Here is a 23,338-nt window from a genome sequence, read left to right as displayed (position 1 = left end):
GGTTACATATAAGAAGAGGGTTGATCAAATAAGATACTGAGGATAACGGGAGCCAGATTTCTCACGGTCAGAGAAGGCAGTTACAAATATGGGAAGAGAGAAAACCAGGATGCTCCTGCAGTGTTGGATGGAATTAGAGATACGGATATGAAGGCATGGTTTTCAATATACATAAATAGATAGATATCTATCTTATAGATGTAGAAATAAATACAGATGTTAATGTGTGGTGCTCAAAGAAACTCTTGAGTAAAGAAAGACTCTGGGTTAGATTTCACTGTTAAATAAAGTTCTATTTCAGGCATTTAGTTACCAGGATCACTGGATCCCCACACTTCCGCTGCTCCATTTCATCGTAAGTGTGCAGATGTAAATGAGTCTAAAACTGTTCCCCCTGCTGCACGCTGGCTCTCCCTGACCTGACACACGGGTGATGGAGCATGGCCATTTTAGTTTTAAGCAAACAAAATTTTAAGGTCGATTTGTTTTTCTTCTAAAGACTAAAATTACTAGCTCTGACTTTCATGTTTCCTCCCAGCAGCGCTGACATCTAACTAAGTTTAAGCAAAACCACGCTGAGAACTTGAAGCCTCCCTCAATAGTAACAGTTGTAAACTCCCAATTTAGTTCCTTTTAGAAGGAAAATGACAAGAATTCCAGCTGAGGCCAACACAGCTGTGAGAAGAAGCTATCAATAGCAACAATCCTCAGCTTCCCATTGAAAAAATACTGAGAGAGATTTAAAATAAAAATTAAAAAAAAGCTCTCGCTATTCTGTGTAGCCCTCAAGAGATGTGGGAATTCCCTTAAACAGCAACTCCCACAAAGAGCAACAAACCCAAAATGCTGCCATGAGGTGGCCCACCCTGCCTTCTCCCAAGTTCCTAGAAGGGTAACGATTCTGAAACTTGTCTTTATCTTTTTTTTGTTGTTGTTTTAGAGGGGAGGATGGGGTTGGGGATTCTCTCTAAAAGTCACACAAGTGCAGGGCCAGATTGCAAGCTGGCAGGAAAATGGAGGGTGTGGGCCCAAGCCAAGTAGTAGAGATGCATCCACTGGCCAGCAGAGGTAGGATCACGCCCAATGCAGCCTTTACCTTTCTGCGCTACCCAGAAGATAAACTGGCTATTTATGGGGTTATTGAATCACAGAACTTTATAAACTAACAGAAACCTTAAAGGATCTAGTTAAAGATCTCAATTTCAAATTATATATAAAAATAAGAAAGATTAAATTGCCAAGAAAATACCACCAATATAACAGTTTAAACCTTTGAAACTAAATTATTTGAAAATGATTTTTACTGTTCAGAGTAGTTTGTTCTCATTTGTTTCACTTTCACTAAATCTGTTCTTTTCAGTGTTTTCTTCCCTGGATTAAATCTGAAGGGAATTAAGACTCATAAACCAACATAACAGAGCTAGATTATACCAGCGAGAATAGATAATAGAGTTTAGTCTGATGGTCTCAACAAAGATGCGTTGAGAAGGACGGGGGCCTGGAGGCAGCGAGCTTTCCCAACAGACTGGCTGCTCCTCACATGCTCACTCTCTGCCTCACCCCGGGTTTCTCGGCCACAGCACTGCTGACATTTGCACCCAGGAATTCGTGGTTGCAGGGGACTGCACTGTGCAGAAAACAGTTAACATGGCAGGCCTGACTGCTGTCCTTTGAAAGCCTTGCTTGAAAGTTTGGCCCTTGGCTGGCGTCTGGAAACCTGGATTTGGGGAGGGCTTCCATCATCCCCAGAACTGGTAAGAGTAGCTCACTGTGCCCAAACTGTTTGCACAATGTGGTTTATGCTAAACACGTGCTTTCCTTCTGGGAGTATGGAAATTTGGCATGTGCCAGACAAAGACAGCCTATACAATCAGCTCCCAAGAAAAGTGCTGGACACTGAGTCTCCAACAGGCTTCCCTGGCTGACAACATCTCACAAGTGTCACAACTTGCTGCTGGGGGAATTAAGCAGGTCCTGTGTGACCCCACTGGAAGAGGGCACTTGGAAGCTTGTCCCTGGTTCCCTGGACTTTCTCCCATGCACCTTTGACCTCTCCTGACTGTGTTTTGCATCCTTCCTCTGCAATAAATCACAGCCATGAGTACAATTATATGCCAAGTCCTGTGGGTCCTCCTGGCAAACCATAATACTGGAGGTAATCTTGGGGAGACTCTGACACACACCCCTACAATCATGACAGTCAAAAATGTCTATATATTGCCAAATGTCCCCTAGAGGACAAAATCATTCTCCCATTGAGAATCACCGACCTAGCCCAATACCTGGTCCAAATAGGCCTTCAATAAAGGCTCAACTTGAAGTGAACTGAACTAAGTAACTTCCAGAACAACTTCAGAAAAAAAAAGAAAAGAGTAAAGAAAAATTTTAATCACACAACTGTCTTAACATATTAACTGCCATGTGAGTTGTATTTAACTCACACTAGTTTTAAGCCTGGGGCCTCGTGAAGCATATGTAACTCACATCTCTTTGCCTTGGGAGCTGTGAGAACTATTTTTCAAGTTGCATATAACCCATGCACAGAAAACAATAAAAAATAACAAATGTTTCATTAAATTAGAAAGGATTATTTTGTTTTCGAAGTTTTTATTCTATTTTTGTAATAAAACACCATGGCCCCAAGGAAAAAATTTTTTTCTGGTGTGGCAGTCAATGTGTTAAATCTTAGTAAATACTCACAGAAGCAGCAAGCAGAGAAATAATTCTTTCCTCACTTACTACAGTTATTTACATCTCATGATACATAAATAAGCCAAATTAAGATCCTATGCACATGACAGAAACTTGTACTGCCCCAAAAGATACCAGCTGGGCTCACATAGATCACCCCTTCTCAATTTATAAAAACCTAACTTCAAAACAGGGCATTGAACTATATCAGTTTCTCTAGTCTATGAATTTTCTGTAAGAATTACTTTTATATTTTCATTTGATGGTAATCAAAAAAATTAGTATAGGCATATTTTTGCTTGCATTTAATGAATGCTGCTAAAAAAATTCAGTGTCCAAGTTTGCATTTAGTGGGCTAACGAGATGAAAGGAAGACAAAATGTAAATCATATAAAGCAAGTGTAATAAAATGCAGATAAAATCTAGGTGGTGGGTATACATAATGTTCACTATAAAATTTTTTAAACTTTGCTGTCTGCTTAGAAATTTTCATAATAAAATGTTGGAAACAATATGAATGATGCATCTGTACCATATGAAGATAAATGATGTCATAAATGCTATATAAAAGGAAGCTTCCTAGTGGTTCAAGTTGAAAACGTGGTAAGGAAAAGTACTTATCACCCAGCATGCAACAGTATAAGCACACCAATCCTAATGAATCTGTAATTAACTCCATATTCACCTTAAAGATGCAATTCCATTTCAAAGAAACAGCCTCAGCTATCAAATTTAATTACGCTAATCTGAATGTTACTAGTTTTGTAGATGTTTGCATTTAATTTGTAAATTTGTTTCAGTTTTGTGATTGTATAAGCACAAGGAGTTGAGTTTTTTTATTTATACTTACTGAAGTTACATTATAACAAAAATAATTAAACCACAAGGGGCCTTGAATAGTCAGAAAAACCTTGAAAAAGAAGAATAAAGTTGGAGGACTCACATTTACCTATTTCAAAACGTAACACAAAGCTACAGTAATCAAGACAGTGTGGTACTGGCACAGAATGGATATATAGACCAATAAATTATGATTGAAAATCCCAAAGTAAACCCATTTATTTATGGTCAGTTGATTTTCAACTAGGGTGCCAACACAATAGAAGAAGAATAGTCTTTTCAATAAGTAGTGCTGAGACAACTGGACAGTCACAAGCAAAAGAGTGAATTTGGACCCTACTTTATACTGTATACAAAAATTAACTCAAAAAGAACCATAAATCTAAATGTAAGAGCTAAAACTATAAAACTCTTAGAAGAAAACATAAGTATAAATCTTCATGTCCTTGGATTAGGAAATGTTTTCTTAAATATGACACCAAAAGTGCAAGCAACCAAAGAAAAAATAGATAAATTTGACTTCGTCAAAATTGGGGAACTTTTGTGCACCAGAGAACACTATTAAGAAAATGAAAAGCAATTTATAGACTAGGAAAAAATATTTGCAAGTCATATATCTGATGAAGGTCTAACATCTGGGATATATAGAGAATTTTTATAGCTCTACAATAAAAAGACAACCCAGTTTAAAAATAGTCAAATGATCCGAATAGACATTTCTCCAAAGAAGTTGTACTAATGGCCAATAAGCACATAAAAAGATACTCAACATTAGTCATTAGGTAAATGAGATACTATTGATACTTCACATGTTCTAGGATGGCTAGAATCAAAGACATAGACAGTAACAAGTGTTGGCGAGGAAGTACAGAAATTCGAACCCTCATACATTGCCGGTGGGAATGGTGCTGCCACTTTGGAAAAGTCTAGCAGTTCCTCAAAATGTTAAACATAGAATTATCATATGACCCAGCAATTCTACTCCTAGGTATATACTAGGAGAACTGAAAACACAGGTTTACACAAAAACTTGTACAAGAATGTTCATAGCAGCATTATGCATAATAGCTAAAAAGTGGAAACAACCCAAATTTCCATCAACCAACGAAGAGATGAACACAATGTGGTACATCCATATGATGAAATATTATTCAGCCAAGAAAGAACTGAAGTACTGATTCCGTGCTACAACATAAACCTTGAAAACGTTATGTTAACTTAAAGAAGACAGATATAAAAGGCCATTTACTGTACGATTATATTTATAGGTAATGTCCAGAATAGGTAAATCTGTACAGACAGGAAGTAGATTAATAATTGTTGCTAGGGGCAGAGATAAAGAGTGACTGCTAATGGGGTACTAGGTTTATTTGTGGACCAATACAATGTTCTGGAATTAGGCAGTAGTGCTGATGACAGCTGCACAACTTTGTGAATATACTAAAAACCACTAAATTGTACACACTACAAGAGTGAATTTTATGATATATAAATTAATGTCAATTAAAAAATAAAATAAATTAAGTCAACTCTGGGAGTTTACTAAATGAGAAAAATCCAAGAAGATGATCTAAGTAACAAGTTCATGAATCATTCAGTTTTTCTTTGCACTTGCCTAAGGATAGAGGAAAAAAAGTCTCAAATTCACCTGGATTTTATACATTGTCTAAATAACAAAATTTGCTAACAAATGGCTAATCTAAGTTTCAGAATTTGGTTCCAGGCCACATGGTAGAACACACACATAACACAGAAACGTCTTCTCCTAGGAAAATTTCCATAAAGGTTTCTAAGCGGAAGTTTGGGATGCTTAGAGAATGGTCTGCATGTTCTCGAGGCCAACTATTTCTATGAGACTCATTTCTGAGACCAAACAGTATGTGTGGGCTTTTAAATCTCACCTGATATGACATTTTGATTTGCAATTTACAAATCAGTCACCTTTGTATCTGAGTACTTCTCAGACAAGTAAAGAAGGCTTTTATTATCATTATGTTCATTCAAAGCTCACTGAGATTCTCACCATAAAATAGCACCATTTTAAAACAGACTACAGCAAAAAAAGGTTAGGTGAAAGGTCTTCCATTTCCATCCTATCAGCCCTGTTTATTTACTCCCTCACATACTAAAATATGAGCCAACTATGTGCCAGACACTAAGGGTATGGCAGTTAAAAAACAGCCAGGTACAGTGGCACATGCCTGTAGTCCCAGGTACTCGGGCGGTGAGGCAGGAAGATTGCTTGAGCCCAGGAGTTCAAGGCCATCCTAGGCAACATAGTGAGACCACGTCACTCAAACAAACAAACAAACAAACAAAACCACTTGGCCTCAGCATCACTGCACTTAACAAAATCCAAAATCCAAAGAAGACACAATTTGAGCAAATCATTACAACAGGCCATATTGGTGTCGCCCAAGGAGACGGGCAGCCTGCTTGGGAGCATAAAGCAGAAGAGCTGGTCCAGGGGTCAAGACAGTAACCCCACCCGGCCCTGAGTAGGTGGTTTCAAGTGAAGACCTAAGGGACAAGCAGGATGTTAGACTGACAGAGATGAGGAAAACGATCTGCAGGCAATGGAAGGTGTGTTTGCAACCTAGAAAAATTGAAAGAGCAAATCTTGTTCTAAAAACTGAAAGAAATAAAAAATTCTCACAGAAAAGGCTAGAGTTGGAGACGGTGGTCTGATGACAGGCTTGAAAGATAACTTAGGTGGCCGAGCACGGTGACTCACACCTGTAATCCTAGCACTCTGGGAGGCCGAGGCAGGAGGATAGCTTGAGCTCAGGAGTTCGAGACCTGCCTGAGCATGAGTGAGACCCCATCTCTACTAAAAATAGAAAAATCAGCTGGGAGTGGTGGCGCATGCCTGTAGTCCCAGCTACTCGGGAGGCTGAGGCAGGAGGATCGCTTGAGCCCAGGAGTTGGAGGTTGCTGTGAGCTAGGCTGACACCACGGCACTCTAGGCTGGGCAACAGAGTGAGACTTTGTCTCAAAAAAAAAAAAAAGACATTTTAGGGAGTTTGGGCTTTATCCTAAGGGCAACGTGAAACCAAGGAGCAGACCAGAAAGTAGCAAAGCTAGAGGCAGAGAACCAAATAGTATGCCATTTCTACAATCCAACGGAGAGATGACAGTCACCTGGTCTAGGGCAGAGGTAGAGGAGACAGCAGACACATGTAAGAAATATTTAGAATATAGAATCAATAGGACTTATAATTTTGATATAGGAAGTAAAGAAGAGGAAGGAGTTAAGAACGCCACATAGATTTCTGGTTTGGAAAACTTGGCAGATAGCACTGTGAACTTACTGAGACAGAGAACGCTGTAGGATAAACGAGACTGGATTGGGGGTGGGAAAGACGGGAGCCTCAAGCACCCTGGCCTAAAACTGAAGCTTCAATTGCTGTGATACCGACCACACTAAACCTCACAGCACCTAACAGATTCTGTAAAGGCACAGCTGGCTGTGCTGAATGCACCTTACCCTGGTCCCTTCTCTGGAAGATCCACCTCAGCTGACAGTGGACTATAGACAGGAATGCTGACATCGTAGCCTTGCCGGTAAGTCCATGTAGAAAAGCCGCCACCAGCCAACAGGGCCCTGGAAGCAAAGGATTTTGTCAAACAACGAGAAAGAAACAAGGCCCTCATTCTGATAGGTTCTGTGCAAAGTGAATGATTGAATCTTAATCATAATATCAACAACAGCTTATGTTACTGAGTCACTTTTCTATAAAGACATGGTGCTAAATGTTTTACATTCACATCTCCCAGACATCCTAGCTGCATTCTATCCCTGAATTACCAGCCTTCCCCCAGGTCCTAAATAGTCTTTCCTTACTTCCCATTTTTTAAAACACATCATAGCCCAGAAGACACCCTACAGACAGCCCCTCTGCTACCTCATTCAGATCCCAATCACCTCTCCCCAGTCATACCTCATCCTTAAACACATTTACAGTAACAGGAATAATAATAATAGGTTTGCATAGGAAGACTAGCCTGAGGCAGTCATTTAGCAGCCCAGTGACTGAAATCCCAGGAGACGATGGGCTGGGAAGTATCACATCTCACATCTCATACCACAGCCTCTCTCCAATCCCTGCCCCAAGCAGTTCTTTCCACTGTCCTCCCAGAGCTACACGTCAATCCCAGCCCCTACCAGCTCTCACTGTCCAATCCAGCTACACAGTCTTATTAACCTAATTCCCTATACAGGAAGCAGAATCCAGAATTGGACCTTTTGTGCTTCCTTGCAGTTTGTTTGTGCTAGATTTTATTCTCCTTAATTAGAAAACAGTGACCACACTGGTTTAATTGGATCCAGCAAGTAGTACAACACTTCATCAGAGAAAAGAAGCAGGTGTATATCATACCGACTTTTACTGTTATTCTGTCCCTGGGGCCCCAAACCCATCGAAATCACTTTCTGGGGCAGAGTTTTGCCAGTTGCACACACTGTACAGTCTGAGCCAAAATGTCTGAACTGAGAAACCACATTTTTTGCAGTATTGATTGCTACCAATCCCCTCCCTGCCCTGATGACAACCTACATTCCCTTCTAACATGACCAGTTTAAGTTCAAAGATTTTCAAACCACCGCTGGAAATCCCACTCTGTTTGTTTAAGCTTTATGAAACCGAGAACTGGTGAGTGAGGTAATATGCAGGCTAAAAACCTCTCCAGCTGCCAGTGTACTCTGTAAAATGTAATGATTATCCTTAGCACCACCATACGGTCTTATTTTCCCTGATTAGCATGCAGCACGGAATCCATCCAACATGGATTTGGGTGGGTTCCATGACCATGATGGCAAGCAGACTCCGTACGGGCCCCATGGCCTATGTGCAGAGCGGCAGACACGGATCTCATATACAGGCACCAGGCAGGCCAGGTAAGCCAGGGTCACAGGTGATTAGGCTATTACACCCACAGCCCCAGAGGACAAAGGTGTGCGTATGTAAAGAGAAAGGAAGCAGGTGTATATCACACCAGCTTTTACTGTTATTCTGTCCCTGGGGCCCCAAGCTTGTTATTCTGTTCTGGAAGGGGGTGGGGTGTAAAGTGGATGTTCTGCAGTGGCAGCAGGAAAGCAGCAATCTGAAGCGTACAGAAAATCATACACGTGCGATCTCCATTGGCGATCTCAGAAAGAACCACGACTGCAATTAGTCGAACTGCAAACTGGCCTCACACTCGCCCTGCTACTGACAAGACTTCAACTTTAAGTCACTTCATGTTCTTCTGCTGAGGTTTCCATTACATTATGATGTAGAAAATATTGTAAGCATCCCTTGCTTTACAGAACACGTGTTTTGCATTGACTGAAAAGTGAATTTCTGAACAGCACATTCTGTTTTCCCATTATGTATCCCAAAATCAGAGACCAGTTCCAAAGTTGCAAGAGACTGAATAGAAAACTTGCAGCTAAGAAAGTATTAATATGATGATCAGATCATGCCAGGCCAAGTATTATGTCACTGGAAGTGATTGCCAGCATTTTTAGCACTTTGCAGGACTTTCTGACTCCAGGACACCTCGGTCACTCAGCTTCCTCCCCGTGGCCTCTCCACCATCCTACTCCATTCTTCTCATATTTTCTCACAGTTCTCCCCCTTCTGCTATCTGAGCATTCACAGAGCCTAAACACAGTAATGCTGCAACTTTGTCCTTTGCTTTCCTTTACCATGCATGTTATCAGGCCTGCAAATTCCTCAAATATAAAGCTTCAGCTTTTGCAAAAAACAAAACTAAAAAAGAGCTGGCCAATTCTATTGGCCATCCTCATTTGTTCACTGAGGCAAACTGCAAAATGATATTTATGAGACAGGTAAATTTGAGCAATGGCTAGATATCTGGTGAATACTTGGTGACATTAAAGAACTATGATTAATTTTCTTGGGTATGATAATAGTATTGTAGTTAGTTATGTTTTTTAAAAAACCATATCATGCAGAGAGTCACGTGGTAATATTTACAGATGTAATGATATAACGTCTGTGATTTGTTTTTAGATAATTTAGTTGGGGTGGGGAGCCGATCATGATACAGATGAAACAAGACTGGCTTCAAGTGATGATTACTGAAGCTGGACCGTGGGTACACAGGGTTCACTGTACTAGTCTCCCTTCTTTGTACAGGTTTGAAATTTTCTGTAGCAAGTTTAAATAAATAAATATACACCTACACAAAAGTAGAATTTTTTTTTATTTCAAAATATTAATGGGGTACAAAAGTTTTTGTTACATGGATATGCTCTATAATGCTGAAGTCGGAGCTTTCAGTGTGTCCACCACCAGGACAGTGTTCATTGTACCCAAAAAAGTAGAAATTTGTGAGAGATATGTGCAAAGAAAGGATAAAAATTCAAGGTAGTGACAATATCACAGAACACAGGAAAATGACATCAGTTAAGGCATTAAAGAGGTATAACATGCTCCCACTTAAATTAAAATTAAGATGTGTATGTATATGTGCGTGTTTGTGTCTAACTCCACAGAAAAAAGACCAGAAAAATATACAGTATTTTAACAGTAAGTATCTCTTGGTAAGGGAGTAAAGATAGAGGAGGATATGAGAGCATATTGTTACATTTTACACTTTATACACTTGCCTACTATTCAACTCTTGTACAAAGAATAGATATGCATGTCACGTGTATGATTTTTAAAAATTAAAAGAGAAATAAAAACAGATTTAAGCAGCATGAAAAACAGATTCACTAAGCAGACATTTTCCTTCAGTCTGGGTCCTTTCATTTCCTTGAGTAAAATTATTTTTAAGTAATCACAACTATGAGTTTAGACTTAGGAGATCTTAAAGCAGTCTAATCTAGCCCACCTGTTTTCTGATTTCTAAACAATCTCACTTGCAGTTCCTGCTAAAATCATTCTACATTCATAGTTCTTGCCTCCTGAACCCAGGAGCAAGGACAAAGGATAAGAAAAATTAACAAACAAATCTACTATTCCTTACCCCAACCAGAAGGCCACCTAGGTTTCAAAATGAAATTTTCCACATGCAAAGATAAAGGAGGACTTTTTGTGATTCATTACGTGCTATCGGATCGCCTATAATCACTTCCAAAAATACGTCAATAGGAAAAACAATTTAACCTCCCTGATCCTTAACACCTAAACACTAGCAAGAATCAAACCTTCTCCCATCTACTTGACACCTTCCTACAGAGAAATGAAACCCCATTCAACATGTGCACTCAATAAAAATGAAATCCATCTCCCATGCAGATACTTATGCCAAAATGTCAACAAAAAATGCTCCAATCAGAAAGAAGCCCTTCTGAAAAGAAACCCAGAACAGGAGGTGAAGATATTGCATTCCTAACAGCTCTTTTCCTTCCCTTCTGTGTTCTCGGAAGTATTTAACTTCCCCAGAACAACCAAATTCATAAAAAGTAGCCTCCTCAGAAACAAACACACCTTCGCTGGGCCTGAGAGCCACCAAATCCAGGATCACCCTGCGTTTATCCTATAGCATTTGTGCAGCTAGACTGCCCTCTATTGTCCACAATGGTTTCTACACCAACATTGAGAGGTGGTCCTGGAGTGGTTGTCTATTCTAGTGATAATTGTATTTCCAGACAGAAACTCAAAACTGACTCCAGATAATCACTTAAAGCAAAGAGGGTTTAGGTTTAATCTTCTGTGGGGAAAACTACTAAGTGTGGATTTTCATAAATGGCAATGTCAGCCTCTAACTAGTTGAGAACACAGCTGTTCTCAGGCTATTCTCCCGCTGATACCTTAGGCTGTTACCTTTTTCAGTGACAATGATTTCAGTTTAACATCAGCTGTAATAAGACTAGCGATAAATGAGTTCATACTCTTTTAACAATCCTATACCTTGAGTATTGCCCAGGACCCTTATCTTGAGCCCAGACTTTCTGCTTTCCTCAAAGCCTTGAACCAAGGTCCCTTAAATAGTACCTCATTCCAGAGCTTTCCAAGAAGCCTCTGGCCAAAGTGGTTCAGTCAGTGTATGAAAGGGCAGATAAATATAGTAAGTGAACTCAAAGTCACAATCATGCAATCATGGCCATCCCATACCACATCTGCCTATTTGGTAGGTTTTACTAAAAGGAAAGAAGGCAGCAGGAAGGGGATTGGAGGGCAGGGAGGAAAAAAGTTATGAAGGAAGGAGGGAGGGAGGGACAGAAGGGAAGCACCCTACTGACTGAAACAACAGAGAGTAAATGATCAGCAGTGTGCCCTCATTTCCCCCTACATTACAGGCTTTAGGTATCGTTTTGACACATCCATTCCCTCTTCCCTCAGTAAGCTGTGGGTCAACTTTCAGCAAACACTCCTAAATTCAGAGAGAGCTGACACAAGCCAGTCATGAACCACACCTTGGGGACTTGGAATGTTATACTCAGAAGCACAGAGCCCAGACTAAGAAAACAGTTTTTTAGAGGCTATGCTAGGACATAAGCTTTTATCAGGTTTTCCAAAACAGATTTAAACAGATCTGAACAATTCTATGTCTTAAGGAGGGAAACACCTAGGACAATTTTCTAGTTTAATAAGCAATTCCTATCACAAAGTATGTCCCAGTAGGCTTAGGAATATAATTTCACATGAACGAAAGGATCTTGCATTTACTTAAGCCTCAGGGACAGCCCCAAATATGCCTACCTGTCTCTGGGGACATCCAGGGCCGTGTTATAATCTGGGGGACCTCCAGGCAACATGTTGAACAGCAGGTGATTTGTACCTCGATCCCACCTATCAAGAAATTAAACATGTAGGAGAATTCATGTGTCAGCTAAGAAAAAACAAGAGTCAGTTACTGGACAACAAGTAGCAAGTATCCCTAACCCCAGAAAGGGCCACTTCTCAGGTATGCAAAGTAAATTCCTGGAAATACCAACAGTACATCAGATACTAAATACTAGTCTGGCTCCTTGAAAGAAAAAAGTGAATGAATATATACTTCAAGCTTGTCCGCTACAGAACTGTTCCTAATAATAACAAACTGAAAACTACCTAAATGTTCACCATTTGGTTAAAGAAACAAAAAAATAAATAAAATATAAAAGGCTGGCTAAATATATTATGAAACATCCACAAAATGGAATACTATACAATCCTTAAAATTATATAGCCAAAGAACATGAAATTATTCAGAAATATATTCATGCTATATTAAGGGGAAAAAGCAGCCAGAGCATGTACCATGTGATCCCGTTCTTGCCAAAAAAGTTCATACACATGCAAGTATATATATATATTTTCTTATACAAAAATGACTGAAAACCAACATAAAATATCAATAATGTTTATCTCTCATAAGGCAGGATTTCAGAATAAATCTTACATTCTTCTTTTTGCCTACCTGTATTTTCAGACTTTTTATAGTGAACATGTATTACGTAAGTAATAAGAAGAGGGGGAGTATATTCAAATTTAAAAGGAAAAGTATGGGAAGAGGGGCCACCCTTATTCTGTAAACTCTATGAAGTCGAGAAGCCAGAGCAGAAGCACCAGAGACAGCAGATTTCATGGGTACAGAGGCCACATGCTCTCACACAGGCCTCGTGCTACAAGTCAGTCGCTCACACATACCCGCTCCTATTGCGAAGCCAACTCAAGAGCGGAAACATTCCTATCTTTCTCCTTCCCTTTTGTTCCCTGAAGGGCCATTCAAATACCTCTGGGGCTCTGTATAAGTGTGAGTTACCTAGAGAGCTGGGCCAATGCTTGCGCTGTCTCCTTGATGCGCAGTGTGTTCTGGTTAAGCACATCGATGGAGGGAACAAACAGACAGGCCCGGTTGATGTCATCAGTGTAGTAGTCACTGTCTGAGATGGCCGTGAGCAGTTCATTATACTCCCGGGAGATGGTGTTGCTGACCGGGACACCAAAGTCATCCACATACTTTTTCAGAGAATAGATATACACCTTTATTTTGTTCTTTGGGTTGAAGCCACAGCGGTAGACATCAAAACACGTGTGCATTCTGCAACTGAGATCCCCCCGCTCTGGGATGGGACTATCAGCCGGCAGCCTGACCACGGGCACATCGCGGACACTGCGTTTCTCTGCATTCCAGTCACTCGAGGACTCGATGGAATGGGGCCAGAACTGAAACACGCCAGTGGCAATGAGGCCCAGGAGGACAATGGAAAAGAGGGTGATGTAGTAGATTCGGTGCTTGGTCTTCATTCTTGGGATGAGGGCAGGACCCCGGATATTATACTTGACCGACGCGCACATAATGACACAGACAGCCTCTTCCTCACACTCCTGGTCATGAGGGAGAGAAACAAGAAAAATCAAGTATTTAGGGTGGCAAATGACACGAGAGAGGCCTGTTCGACTTTTAACCTACCTATTTCTTTCCCCTAAGTGGTTTGATGGAATAACAAAAAGCAATTTTTGACATTTCTTATAAATATATACAAATATATATTAATAATGTATTTGTACACATGAATATATGGTATATAATTAATTTATTTAGTATTTAATACTAAATATAGTTATGTAAATATTGATATACTATATAAAATATAACTGTACCCTATAAATATATATTCGTTTAAAGCATGAGCTGGCAAATGTGGGGGTCTAGGAAGATGGGCACCAACCAAGGAAGAAAAATCAAAGTGGAAAAGCTAAAGATAGTTATTTTGTTTTTATTTTGAAACATTTACCTAACAGAATGATGATTTATCTGGACAAACTGATGCTTGGTTATTCTAAAATCTGTTTTCATTCATTTATTCATTCAAACCATTACTGAGCACCTACCATGCACTGTGAAGGAAACAAAGACGAAAGCAAAGACCCTACTCAGAAGAACTTACGTTCTAATGAGGGAGAGAAGACAGACAAAACCATACCAAAATGCAGAATGTAAAAAACACCACTAGGAAAGTATAATAAAGTGCAAATAGGTATCAATAAGAAAAGATATATCTTTAATCTTTAAATAAAATATATATTGATGTTTTAGGCCTGGCGCGGTGGCTCATGCCTGTAATCCTAGCACTCTGGGAGGCCGAGGCGGGTGGATCGCTCGAGGTCAGGAGTTCAAGACCAGCCTGAGCAAGAGCAAGACCCCGTCTCTACTAAAAATAGAAAGAAATTATCTGGGCAACTAAAATATATATATAGGAAAAAATTAGCTGGGCATGGTGGCGCATGCCTGTAGTCCCAGCTACTGGGGAGGCTGAGGCAGTAGGATCGCTTAAGCCCAGGAGTTTGAGGCTGCTGTGAGCTAGGCTGATGCCACAGCACTCACTCTAGCCCAGGCAACACAGTGAGAATCTGTCTCAAAAAAAAAAATATATATATATATATATAGATAGATGTTTTATAATGAAGGTGATAGCAAATTGAGATGGAAGGAAGAAAGGAATGGGGCAGGAGAGACAAAGGGAGGTAGGACGGGAAAGAGAGGGAAAGAGGGAAAAGAGAAGAGGAGGAGGGAAGGTGGGAAGGAGGAAAAGGCCAACGTGGTAGATCCATTTCCAAAGATGAACAGCAACAATTCTCCCCATCCATGAAGCTGCATGATACTTTTCCAATTAAAAGGATATACATCTCTTCCCTCTGAACCTGGCCTAGCTTTGTGATTTGCTCTGACCAGGAAAATGTGGTTGAAGTGACATTCTGGGACTTTTGCACCCAGGCCTTGAGAGACCCTATAGCTTCTGCCTTGGTCCTCCTGGAACCCAGCTGCAATGCTGTAAGGACGCTGTGCTCCCAGCGGAGGGGAACCTCAGGGAGACTCCAGTCAAAACCACTGGTGCAGAGATGAGCCATCCCCAAGAAGCTCCAAACAGATTGCAGAATCATGAGCAAATAAATGATACATTGTCGACTTTTTAAGCCACTGTGTTTTGGGGTGGTTTGTTACACAACAACAGATAAATGAAAAGGCCAATAAGCATCACTAACTGAGAAATTAAAAAAAATTTTTAGTCCTCCTCTGAAAATGTAGAGTTCCCCTGTAGACCACAATTTAAGATCCTTTTCAAACAAATTTCCCCCATCTGATGCCTAGATACTGTGTGGGGAGGGCAGAGCGCCTTGAGTGTGGTTGCTCAAGACTCTCATCTGTCACAGACTTACCAAGTCACTGCAACCAGTTTCTCTGGCATTCCACCTGTCAAAGTCCCAGTCTAAAAAATGCTCACATTCTACTTGCTGATCTTTCAGGAAAGCTATTAATACAAAGGGAAATAACTGAAGCTCATAGATCATTGTATGGTTTATCAGCTATCTTCACTGCAGATAAATGGAGCTCTCCCCATCACTCCCCACCAGGTACAACTGCTTCTCGTCCAGCTAGCTAAGTACCACCAAGCCTTGGATGTTGCTATCATTGTCAGCTTTTTGGGTAAAATGTGCTGAACAGCCATCAATAATTTCAAGTTGTATCTCTCTGAGACCATGAACAGGAACATCTCAAGGAATTTGCTTGTCACTGACTCACATATGAAAGTTCATACATTTTCACCTTAAAGATTATCACTTTTGGGGTACACGCATCAGTCACTCAATATATGCTAACTGATCTATGACGGAAATGTGGGCATGCAAGTTACTTTACCCTGTCTGTATTCTAACAGCCAGCAGAATGCTCTCTCCTGCTCCCACCCCCTAATACCTCCAGGCCCACCCTATGGTGGGTCACGATTTCCTACTTGTGAGCCCGGCCCTGCTGCCCATTATGGGTACTATGTCTACCTTGTCTCTGATAATTAATTGCCGCCACCTGTCCTCTGGTAGTGTAGAATCTTGTCATCCTCAATGATACATGGGAACCCAGTTCCATGGTAACATCTCCTAAAGTCAATCCTGGCCTACAAAGGACAGCTAACACTGAGCTTCTCAAAGATACTGGTCCTCTCACTGGGCATTCCGTATCACCAGAGTGAAGGGAACGGCCCCTCCCAGGAACACAGGCAAGTGGTGCATCTCTAGCTTTAGTAATAAAGCTATTTAAAATCTCCACCTCCCTAATAAATCTATTTAAAATCTCCACCTCCCTGAATCTTTTGATTCCTTCCTCAGTACTCTGCCAAAACAGCTCTGATACCTCCACCTAATTTATTGCAGGCCAGGGTTTCCTGATCTCAGCACCACTGACATTTAGGGCCAGATAATTTTTTTTTTGTGGGAAGCTATTGAGTACAACGTAAGCAGTTGAGTAGCATCCCTAGCCTCTACTCAGTAGAAGCCAAAAGCAACCCCCAGTTGTAACAAACAAAAATAAATCTAGACATTGCCAAATATCCCATGAGGAGGCAACATCACCCCTCCCCACCCCTGGCTGAAAACCACTGGTATAAACCATTGTCACATCCAAGCTTCAGGAGCCTACTCAGCAGCATATCGGGACCAGGTCCAGTTGTCCTTGCCACGTCATTGAATCCTGAACCATGAGCAAATGCTCCTATGGCAATAGATTCTCTCCTATTCACCTTTATATTCCACCACTCCCCCCACGTTGGGTGTAACACCCTCAAGATTCACTCCCTCATGAGTTGCCCCCATTCCTGCTGGTCCACGTTAGCCAGGTCCTACAACTCTTCCAGGGACTGCGCTTCCCCTCTCAGGCAATGCTGAGACCTAAGGCGAGGTGGAGGCATATCTTGAGGAGGATAAGCATCATCTTGCAAGGCATCTGCCTCAACTGAGGGCTTTGCATAGTGTCCTGCAAAGAGAGGCTGCTCTCCTCTACAACAGACAAGTGGATACCTCTGCAGCCCAGAGGATCTAAGGAAACCTGAGAGCTCAAAGTTCTCAGTGCCTCCATCCAAATATGTTCCCCCCAGGCCTCAGGGTCTCACCTCTCCCTATCATTGCACTGACTTTAGGCAACCTGTCAAGGCTGTGCATTTACCTTACTTTGCAATTCTGCCACAATTATGATTAAATTCTGGGCCTGATCTTCAACACAATCTGCCCTCAGCTGCAAGAGATGCTCCCATGAAGCATTCGGTCTTTCACAGTGTGCCCTGAATTGATGGGCTGCCTGATCTGAGCCTGGCATTCTCTTGCCTAAAGGCTTCTAAGGGAGATAACAAGAGCCAGCCAACTCCACTGTCTTTATCATCACAATCATCCATACACTGCTCAACTGCCAGAACTTCTATACTAACCAGTGCTTTTCCTTCTACCTGAATCTCATCCCAACCTACCAATTGTGATGCTAGAAAGTACCAGGAGGTATCAACACCTCACTTAACACTAGCAAAGGGGTCCTTATGGCCAACTGAGAGTGAGTGATGTCAGTTTCACAATATCATTCTCGGGGCCTGTTCCAGAGCACCTTCTAGCACAACTGTCTTAGTCTGTGCTCTGCCAAATAAGAAAAAACAGTTTGGGATAAGGTAGTTTGCAGAAGGTGAATCCAGAAAACCAGAGGGAGTACAGAGAGGAGTCAGGGAAGAATGCAAAGCCATTAGGGGGCGTAACTGAGCTGGTTACCAGACTGAGCTGGGCAAGCAGGGTTCAGTCCTGCTAGGATCCCTCTTAAGAACCACGTAGAACACATCTCAAAACTGTCCCTTTGAAAGATAGGAAGCCATGGCATTCATCCACCAATGCTCATCCCCCGCCGGTTGAGGGACACCCCCAGACATGTAAACTCCTCCACATTTCTGAGGTATGCCTACACAGCCTAAAGCAAGCTCCCACTAGTCTGTGTCAAACTCTGAGAAATAAAAGCTAAGAAACATGGCAAGCACTTGAGGTAGAATAAACACTCTTAATATAAGAAATGAGAGGCAAAGAAAAGGATGAGAAATGAAAGGAAAAAAGCTCCTTACTAAGCAGTGTTTTAGAAATAGAGAATCTTCTCTGTGAACATCCACATCACCTTTTATACAATTCACTGCAGCCCTTGCCACATTACATTAACTAATCTAATATTTGCAAGTCTGTCTCTTCAGCTGGTTGTGATTTTCTTGTAATCCAAGTTTTTCGTCTTTGCAGTATTCCAGGCATCTAATACCAAGTCTAGAACACACTTAATATAAACATACATGTTTACTGAATAAATGAATATCACCATCCTTCCCAGTTACATCAGTGCACACATTTTTCAGCATCCAAGTTTTGAATTATTAATATTATATGGCGATGACATCTGATTGTTTTTCCTGAACTGGAAGGAGTTTCCAAAGGAGGAAAAATGGCTAGCTACTTCCTTAGACTCTGAATTTTCTGTACCCACCCCTGAACACCCTCCTTTCCCACCACCCATCACACATGACACATCCAAAGAGCACCTTTACTCTACCCACCCTTGCCTTTATACAAAACTGTACCCCTGTTGTAAAAATTCCAGCCTAGGCTGAACTGACAGTGCTCCTCACTCTGGACACTGTAACCTCACCTCGGTACCACACAGAACCAATCCTCCCTGAACAGTTTTCGCACAGTGAAGCAGAGAAAGATAGATACCTCCCAACACCATCATCCAAGGAAACAAGTAATAATCTTTCCATCCAAAGAGGACACTCCCTGCCAGCAAAAAGTTAAAAGCCCTGGAAGAGGCCAAACTGAAAGGAATAAATGTTTATTTCATATAACACCATAACCTGGATCAAAACAAGAATTTCAGCTTTATCCTCTTGAAACACATCAAACCTGTCCCTGCAAAACACTGGAATCATCTGGCTAGCTGTCAAGCACTGAGTCACTGGAAAAGTCTTTTAATCCCAATCTATTATGAGGATGAGATGCATTTTCTGTTCCCGGAATTATTTATTCCTAAAATTTGCCCAAATAACCTTTCCTTGGTCCTTCAGGTTATATCAGATCCACTTAGTCCAACGTTTCAAGTCACAATTTCTTAACCTTTTCAGAGGAGCCCCCACAACTGAACTCCTGGGGCCACTCCTACACTGGATCTTAACTGTGCCTGAAAACAAAAGAACTAAATATTAGCAAAAGCAGGAAAATCCACAATTCTTTGCCTTACTTGATAGGATTCTTTATAATTAAAGTTACATTGTGGCTAAACACTCCCAAAAATGGTTTTAAATAAAAAATGGTGCCTTTTTAATTATGGGAATTACACTATAATTAATGCAATGAATCTCATTAAATAACTAAACTTCACTGAGCACTTACTACATGCCACGGTCTGTTTCAAGTGCTATCTTATTTAATCCTCATAACAGTGCTATGTGACAAGCTATTATTACCCTCATTTTACAGATGTGGAAAATACAACAGAAAGTAAGTACCTGGCCCAGTATTACACAACTGGAGAATGTCAAAGCTAGGATTCAGAGCATGGCAGAATGGCTCCAGAGTTCACTATCCATTGATACCTTCACATGCAACCAGGAGGCTTAAGTCAGGGAAAGTGAGGAATGATGGAAACTGAATCATACATTTTAGTATCATGAATAATCTTTGAGCTCTGAACTTTACAAACCAAGTCCAGTCAAAGTACTGAGAGCACTTAACTGACTTACAATAAGAATGAAAATGTACTTATTTCTATTTCAAAACAACATCTTCAGACAAATAAATCATGGGGCCTTCTAGTTGAGCACTTCCCAGTAAGTTACAACAGGCAATTCTTTGACTCTCAAAACAATATCCCTAGATCTGGTTCCCATGGCCAGTAACAAAGCTCCAAAAGCCTCTGAGCTTCACGTCGATGTCCTAAGCCAACATGCCCTTGGCCACCTTCCCTACCTAGTGCCGAGTCCTGCCCACGGCATCGGATGCCACAGGCCACTGCGGAGCCCAGAGGCGCCAGACATCCCTGTGGAGGAAACGGATCCCGGTAGCTCGGGAAGGTGGCAGCAGGAAGGGAGAGGTCGCGGCGGAGGGTGGGTCCTGCGGGAAAAGGCAGCTGCTGGGTCCGGGAGAAAAGAAAGGAGCGGAGTGGGGCCAGGAGTGGCGAGAGCGACAGGTGGGAACCAGAGTGCTGCAGGGGTGGGCACGGGCCAGGTGAAGGAGAAGCGGCTGCGGAAATCAAAGCGCCCCGAAAGCAGGAAATCACTGTGAGCGGCCCCGGGCGGGGTCGGGGTGGCCTCTCGCAGCCCACGGGCCCCCACGGCGACCTGGCGCGGCCCGCACTTCCCCGGCGGCCGGGCCCGACCCCGCCGCGGCCCGGGGAGCCAGAACCCTCCCCTCGGCGCCGCCGCCCTTGCGCGCCGCGCTTACCTCGGCCACGGCTGCCTCCTGCTCGGCCCCGCGCTCGCTCACCGGCTCATGCCGCGGGGAGTCGGCCACGGCCGCCCGGGTCGGATAGCGCCGAGTCGGCGGCCGCCACCGTCAGGGCCAGGTCTGCGCGAGTGGGCGGCGAGCGCGGCGCGGGCGAGAGGGCTCCGAGGATCCGCGGCTCCTGGGCTCCGGGCCGGCTGACACCGAGCGCACTGCGCATGCGTGAGTGGCCGGCCCTCGCCCCCTGCTGGACAGGAGGAGTCAGGGCACCGCTGCAGGGTTTCTCCCTGGCAGGTGCGCGAAGCTCCGGCTCTGCTGAGAAACGCTCAAAGTGTCAGCCCAGTTCATAGTCAAAGAGGATGCCAACCCAAACGACACACCACGCTTCACTTATAAAACGGACAAAAATGTAAGCGTTGTATTATAATCAGTGCTGGCGAGCGTGCAAGATTCCAGGAGGGTAATTGGGTACTATTCATCAAATGTAAAATGTCCATATCCTTCGTTCCAACAATCCCTCTATGGAGTTTTACCCTGTGGGTATTTTCAACAACGTTTTTCAAAAATATTTACGACAGCATTGTTTCTAATAATAGCAAAACGCTGCACACAACCAAAATTAATTATGGAACATGATTAGAAGGGAATAATGTGAGAATGCAATATATGCAGATAAAGGAATATCTCAAAGACACGTAAATAGGAACTCATAGTCCGAAACAGTGGGCAGGCGTGCACGATCATTCTTAGGTAAAATGAGTATATGCAAAAACAGGAGAGAGAAAATATATAAGTATATGCTTATATTCAGGCAGATATATTTTTTCTGGCAGGAATGCAAGAAGCAATTAACAGTTTTGGGTGGTGTAATTGCGGAGGCAGAAATGGAGGCATTTTCGTTTGTTTCTTTCTGTGTTATTACATGATTCAGCCTTATACATGCACAGTAAAACCCCTGTCATAAGGCAGTAAGTTGGAGTCTAGAAAATTAAATTAAAACGCCGAGTGCCCACAGCAACCTCGATTAGTATCCGAGTCACGGCACCAAAAAGTAAAAAATAAAATAAAATAAAAAATAAAAAATAAAAATAACAGACTGACGTTATTGACAGGTTAATGAAATGGCCCCACCTGTCCTGTGCTGTGGCTGGTAGAGTTCTGGTCTGGCTGCAGGATCCAAATCCTTTGTGGTCCCAGATATACTTTATCGCCATCTGGTGGAAGTTGTCAGGTACAGCTTAAATATTCATGGAGATACTCATGGAGTAAGCCCCCGAGACCAGGAACTTGCTGAGACTTCGAGCAGCAACAGCGACTCCAGGAATATTTTTGAGTTAATGCTTGCTTGTCACAGATCTCAGGAGATTAGGATGAGAGCACTGAGTCTGGGAAACCCACATTTTACTTTCCCATATCCAAGAGAGCACTGCTGTGCTCTCCAAATCCAAATCCCATGCAAAATGATAGAAAATTTAGAGCACATACGCCCCATTTAACAACTGGATGGGTGGAGGGCAGTGCCACCTTTTATAACCTTAAACTTGCACAATGCCTGGCACTTATTAAGTGCTCAGTAACTACTGTTAAGTGAATAAAGGGTGCCCAGACACTGAGAGGAGCTAACTAGAAATAACACAAATACATAAGTAAGATTACTCAAAGCAGAGGGTGAAACAGGGCGTAGGAGAATATCAACAAAATGCTATAGAGTTCAAAAAAGGAAGAAGTCACATCCAGTTGGGAAGATCTAGGAAGATTTCAATGAAGAGTTGATATCTCTGTTTGTCCTGGAGGACATTTAGGATTTGGGCAAGTAGGGAGGTGAAAAGGGCATTCCAGGCAAAGAAAAAAAAATCATGAGCAAAGCATGTATTAAAGAAGGAAAAGCAGCCAGGCATGGTGGCTCATGCTTAGAATCCCAGCACTCTGGGAGGCGGAGGATGGAGGATTGCCTGAGGCCAAGCATTCAAGACAAGCCTGGACAACATAGACATGTCCCTACTAATAAAAAAAAAAAAAGATAGCAGGGCATGGCGGTGCATGCCTATAGTCCCAGCCACTCAGAGAGGATCACTTGAGCCCAGGAGTTCGAGGTTACAGTGAACTATGATAGGGCCACTGCACTCCAGCCCACGCCACAGGGTGAGACCCTATATCTAAAAGAAAAAAAAAAGCAAGTAGCAAGCATTTTTCAATCCAGTGTGGTTAAAATGGTGTGGCTACATTTCTAGGAGTAGAAACCAAATGAGTAATTGGAATTAGAAGCTGTGATATTGGAAGATACTGATGCTAAAGTAGCCAAGAATGATTTCAGAAAGGAGTAGGAAAGAAGTAATTAGGAGCAAGGACCTGAAGTTTCTGAGAAGTAGAAAAGTGTCTTAATAGTTGATGGTTTAAAGAGAAGAGGCTGTAGAAAGTGGTTACACTACTCACTTCGAAGCTATTGTGAAGATTGCTCAGATACCTCCATACCCAGTGAGTCAGGAAATGTGAAAGTTGGAGTCAGAAAGGGAATGGTTTCAAGGAGAGTGGCCTCCTTGGGGGAAAGTGAGTTTACAACTCTAAATACAGATGACTCTTGAACGATGCAGGTTTGAACTACATGGGTCTACTTATACAGGGATTTTTTTTTTTCAATAAAA

At 42.0% G+C, this 23,338-nt stretch overlaps 1 protein-coding gene across 2 annotated transcripts in view; it reads right to left on the bottom strand.

Moving 5' to 3' along the window:
- Positions 1–20,806, bottom strand: part of EXT2 (exostosin glycosyltransferase 2) — a 125,223-nt gene extending 104,417 nt beyond the window's left edge. Inside the window, exons 1-4 of one of the 2 annotated variants that reach the window (XM_045557866.1) lie at positions 20,697–20,806; positions 13,234–13,799; positions 12,189–12,278; positions 7,019–7,135 (exon numbers count right to left, since the gene is read on the bottom strand). In XM_045557866.1, coding sequence (XP_045413822.1) covers positions 7,019–7,135; positions 12,189–12,278; positions 13,234–13,769 — 743 coding nt within the window. In that variant the 5' untranslated portion in view covers positions 13,770–13,799; positions 20,697–20,806. Of the gene's footprint in view, positions 1–7,018; positions 7,136–12,188; positions 12,279–13,233; positions 13,800–20,696 lie in introns of those variants that run through there. The other variant, XM_045557865.1, reaches the window with a different exon arrangement.
- Positions 20,807–23,338: the final 2,532 nt, after the last annotated feature.

The sequence above is a fragment of the Lemur catta genome, chromosome 7 (assembly GCF_020740605.2).
Source record: "Lemur catta isolate mLemCat1 chromosome 7, mLemCat1.pri, whole genome shotgun sequence".
Lineage (NCBI taxonomy): Eukaryota > Metazoa > Chordata > Mammalia > Primates > Lemuridae > Lemur > Lemur catta.
This window is presented reverse-complemented; position numbering and strand designations above follow the sequence as displayed.